General features: G+C 42.9%; 1 protein-coding gene across 1 annotated transcript in view; it reads right to left on the bottom strand.

The window, feature by feature from the left end:
* Nucleotides 1–4,900, bottom strand: part of LOC109965869 (hemicentin-1-like) — a 22,295-nt gene extending 17,395 nt beyond the window's left edge. The window contains exons 1-4 of the mRNA XM_020610230.1: nt 4,715–4,900; nt 3,137–3,412; nt 2,731–3,060; nt 2,193–2,432 (exon numbers count right to left, since the gene is read on the bottom strand). Coding sequence (XP_020465886.1) covers nt 2,193–2,432; nt 2,731–3,060; nt 3,137–3,412; nt 4,715–4,772 — 904 coding nt within the window. The 5' untranslated portion in view covers nt 4,773–4,900. The remainder of the gene's footprint in view (nt 1–2,192; nt 2,433–2,730; nt 3,061–3,136; nt 3,413–4,714) is intronic.
* Nucleotides 4,901–5,323: the final 423 nt, after the last annotated feature.

Below are 5,323 nucleotides of genomic sequence, written 5' to 3'. Positions count from 1 at the left end.
ATACCTTAGATGTCCTTCACTGTTACTGTGTCAGTTGCTGACAATGTCATGGCAGTGTATTGCAGTGTTGCTATGATAGTCAGCTACAATGAGAGGGGACCATCTGCAGTGGAAAACCAAGCACCCAGTACCAAAAGCAAGTAGAACTGAGTCGAGTCGAGTTGAGCCAGTACCAGACAATGGTAAAGCAGCTATAGTCACCAGATCTCATCCCAGCTGAACAACAATGGGCAACTTTGGACCATCGCTCTCTGCCACCATCATCAAAACACCAATGAAGAAATATCTTTTGAAAGAATGGTGTCCATCCCTCCAGTGGATTTCAGAGACTTGAAGAATCAATACCAAGGTGCATTGAAGCTGTTCACTACCCATGACCACACCTACGTGGAATTTTCTACTGATGCTGCTTGGTGACTGTTTAGGGGAAGGTTTATGGTGAATTTGCACAGCAGTCAAACATGCCGGATGTCCCATATAAAGTAGGAATAACAGCAGGAAGGGAGAGGAGAGGCACAGGAGGGAAGAAAGGAACAAAAAGGACAGCACAGGATGGGATGGATCGGGAGGGTTTTAAGAAAAATGAAAGCACTCTGCAGCTTGAAAGCGAGAGTATTTATAGGCAGGTAGCAGGGTAAGGCATGCATTAGGACATGGTACTGCTCCTGAACCTCCAATGTTCATCTTCATTTCACTAGTCAGGACCACATCTACATGGAACTTTGTGCTGATGCTGCTTGATGACTGGGGGAAGGATTCTGGTGAATCCGTGCAGCACTTGGGTGTGGCGACTCCCCCAAAAGACCTTCCTAACAAAAGAGCAGATTTGGACTTTATGCACATCCTGAGGGTTGATCGGATGTACTGCTGGAAGGTCCCTTGATCTTTGTGAGGTGGTCTGGTATGCCTTGCTGGCTACTGTAGTTGTTGCTCTCATCCTGAATGGGAGACTGGAGAACCGCAGTTCTCCAGTGACAGCAAACCATGTCACACTCTACAAGCCACCAAATACCTGCTGAGGGAGCAGCCAAGAAAAGCGAATGACTGTGGAGGAGGCACGCACAGAGGAGGAGCGGCTTAGGCAGGAGAATACTGTGGAAGGAGGAAGGAGGGGACAAAATAGGAAGGAACTCCAGAGTGGCAGGCAGAGCAGGAAAAGAGGGCCACAGAGCAGCAGCGCTAACTGGCCACTGCCAATGGAGGAGGAGCCACCGGAGGCAAGATGGAGGCTTCACTTAGGGAAACAAGGGAGATGCCAGTGGGAGCTGGCGGAGGAGAGCACAGACTGCAGCTCGGAGCTGGTACGGAATGACAAGGCTGCAGACAGCCCAGTGCCTGCGGAGGAAACCAGAAGCAGCAGCATGGTGCCAGGAAAGGGAGGAGGTGCAGCTGGGTGGCCTGGCACACAGAGAAGATGCAAAGAAGGAAAGGAGCAAGACAGAACAACAGAACAGGAGGAGCAGGTGGCCCGGCTTTGCAGGAAGAAAGAACAGGGGGAAAACAGATACAGATAAGGACCAGCCAGGGCCCAGCAAAGGAAGGGCAGCCCCACTATGATAGATAGAGGCCTGGGACATGGACAGGGCTGGATGGCACCCCAGAGACTCGTGGAAGCCCGGCACGAGGCAGGGATGCTGGGGGAGTAAGGCGAACACCATGCATGAAGGACGCGAACATCTGCTGATGGGAGACGAAGTCCGCAAATGGCTGCGGAAGGTGAACATGTTAAAGTGAAACAAACTGCGGCCACCGTTTATGAGAAACCAAACCACTCTGCAGCTTGAGAGCAGGAGTATTTATAGGCAGGTAGCAGGGGAAGGCATGCATATGTTCATCTTCATTTCTGGCAGCACATGACAGCTTACTGAAACACTTTATGTTGGTTTTTCCTTTAATTTCTCACCTGTCTCTAACTCTGTTTACAAGAAAACTCCACATGGCACCAATAACATAACCTTTAACTTGTAACAAAGTAATTTAATTTGGCTTTTTCTTTGTTAATTAAAGGATCTGAGCATTTAGTACCCTAATTACAGCTAGGCTCGACTTTATTTGTGTGCCAAACAATTTGCAAACATAAGCACTATAAAAAGCAGACCCAAAGAGTCTTTACGTTTACAAATGTTACAAATATGCTGGAGCTGAATTTAACTTTTGGTGGTAGCATCATAAAAACTGAATGTGACACTCACACAACACATGAACTCGGAGGGTTTTGTTGATAAATGAAGAGCCCTCAGCTTCTACAGTGTACAGTCCTGAATTCGTTCTACTCATAGGGATGCCTGGGTCTATAGGCTGTCCATCTTTCAGCCATTTCACGGAGGGGGTGGGATTTCCTTCCACAAGGCAGTGATTCTTCAAAGAGTCCCCTTCCAGTAAGTCAGTCCCTTCCAGTAAGTCAGTCCCAGAACACTGTAATTCAGGTCCAACTAAATTAAAGCAAAAAACAGCAACCATTTATACTAATATTTTTAACAGATAACAAGCAGTTCTGACACAAATGAGAAACAAGAAGTGACTGAAATATTAGTTTCCCCCTTTAAAACATGAATTGTCTTATTAGGTCAAAATAATTTACAGTTGCATCAGATGAAAATGATTACTTATTTAGAAAGGTGACAGTTAGGGATGAAACTAATGATTATTTTCATTATTCACTGACTCATCTGATCATTAGTTTTTCACTTAACCAATTAATTGTTTGGTTTATAAAGCATGCATACTTACAGTGAACAGTAACCTTATACTCTTGTGAAGACAAGTTCAATTTGGGCCCTTCTGACCCCAGATTCATATGTGCTTCACATCTGAATGTGACTCCATTGTCTTGTCTAGTCGGTGTAAAGCCAAGGAGGACAGATGTCAGATTCATTGGTTCTTTAGCGGAGAAGTCAAAAGTCTCTGTGTGGATGATTGTATCTCTTTTGTACCATCTCAAAGTCAGATTCTGAACAGGTGCTATATTGTGGATGTCACATGTGAAGTTATAGTCCTTATTTTCTTTCATCACACCTTTGGAGTCACCGCTACAGGTGATGCTGATGGTTTCTGGGAATGCTGGAGAAAAAGTAAAGGTTAGCAGGTATAATTATAGCCTCAGTCTGTTTGTTGCTAAATAAACAATTATACTTACTGTAAAGTACAACTTTTGCTTTCTTGAAACACTGTGTGTGTGAACTGTTCTCTGATGGGTTGAAGAAGCATGAGGGAGAGATGGTCCATTCTGTTAGATTCGCCACAGTCCAGGGTAAATGGTTGACCTCCACTATACCTGTGCCATTTACTGTGACCTCCCAGCCTAGTCCTTCCAACGGGCTCACCGATGTGCTGCAGTTGATTGTGACTGGGTCCCCATATCTCACCACAACACTGGGGGGGCTCAGCTCAATGGGACAGGAGGCATGCACACCTGCAGTATAGGAAAGCAGATACATGCTATATGTGCACACTTGCCACAAGAACATTTCACTATGTTTGCTATATGTGCACACTTGCCACAAGAACCATTTCACTATGTTTGCTATTTATGGGCTGTCAGTGAGGTAATTAAAAAGGGAGGTAAGTTCAATAACTGTCCCACATGAGCTTTGAATGCGTGGTAATTAAAAAGCTGAGCAAAAATACTGTATTTATCCATCCTTATTAAGCTTGTAAAACCCAGTGAGTGAATGAGAGAAAGCATTTTGTCTATTATGTGTAGACCACACAATATTTTCAACTCATAAAAAATATAGTATTAACAAATGAAAACAGTTTGTTATCCCTGTGTCCGTGTTTACTCAACATCCACATTTCTCAACGTGTTTCTCGTCACCTTCCATGGACTGACCAGTCACAGAAGTCTTTCTATTTGCACAACTTTTAATAATGACTTTATCAACAAAACCAATGAACAAAATGACAGCTTTGTCAAAAATAAGGAAAATGAATATCATATTAATATAGCCTGCTGTATATCATATTAATATAGCCTGCTGTATGTTTCAGCTGTTATTTGTTTATTTGGATGTTTTACTGCTTTTAAAGAATATTCACAAGATAATTAACCAAAACACCAACAAACTGAGGTAGATTAACAAATATGTGGAATGTAATCAGCTTTTTATGAATGGGAGAGCTGCAGCTGTCTAAGTGATGTTCTCTTTTCAACAGCACTAGTGAAAAAAACGTTACATCGCGCATCTACACTGTTACAAAAACAGAATAATCTTGTAAAGAATAAACGACAATTGAATGGGCTTCGATTCATTTAAGGGAATAAACTTAGGAGTCAGATCCAATACTCCTAGTATAGACATTTGTTTTTTTTTTCCCATGACACTTTGACTCTTTTTTAAATATTCACTTGAGATGCATTGAGGGAATTATTCAGTGTTTTTGTAAAAGGCTTAAAGTTTGCTTGACTCAAATTCAGACGCACCATTTTCATACTTTGCTTTTTTGTGGTCCGTTTGTAAATGAGTCTCGTTCTTCTCATACAACGCCCCCTTCTGGTTAAAGCGGATTCCTGCACTTACTGTACACGTTAATAGTTTCACCTGCCGCTATTTTATTGGCAGTGCCGAAGAAGCTATAGCGATGCTGTAGCTATATTCTTGTATTTGAAAGAGGCCATCGTTAAAATATACCCACTGCTGACGTTAAACACAAGACAAACATATATAGCTATACCCTATATATAACATAGACCAAGCGATAGCAGCCAGCCTACCTGTCGCAATGAGAATGAACCCCATGAAAAGTCGAACTACTGATGCACTTTTACTCATCGGATTTGAACAAAGTCCCTCCTGTCGTTTGTTCCAGCTGCACTCAGCTTCTCTTCTGGGGAGACACTGTCCTGTTCTGTAGGAGACCAATGAAGTATTATCAGAGCAGAGGAAGAGAGATAGGAATGCAGACAGCACAGTGACCCCCTCTCTCTCTCTCTCTCTCTCTCTCTCTCTCTCTCTCTCTCTCTTTCCCAGCACACACGCACTTTCACTGCACAGTTTGTGTGGGGGGTATATTCATGAGTTAGGCAATGTTACAAAGCCTGCTGTTATCATGTCTTTTTAGCACATAAAACTGATTCTATGTAAATATTTAGCATCATATTCAAGTGTAAGCTAACAGTGGGCCTATTAGTCTGTTATGAGTGATTACAAATAGACTGAGTGGCTTAAGAGTCAAAGCACAACATTCTGTGCACAGTATACAATTCATGTTGAGCCTCTCTATATTTCCTCTATCCCCAGTAATAACCTAGCAAATAAGTTTGAAACATTTTCTTTGTATGAGGGGTGGGTGGGTGGCTGGCTCAGGAGGAAGGGCAGTCGTT

Source organism: Monopterus albus, unplaced genomic scaffold, assembly GCF_001952655.1.
Source record: "Monopterus albus unplaced genomic scaffold, M_albus_1.0 scaffold105.1, whole genome shotgun sequence".
Taxonomy (NCBI): domain Eukaryota; kingdom Metazoa; phylum Chordata; class Actinopteri; order Synbranchiformes; family Synbranchidae; genus Monopterus; species Monopterus albus.
Note: the sequence above shows the minus strand (reverse complement) of the source record. Positions and strands in the feature narration are given on the sequence as shown.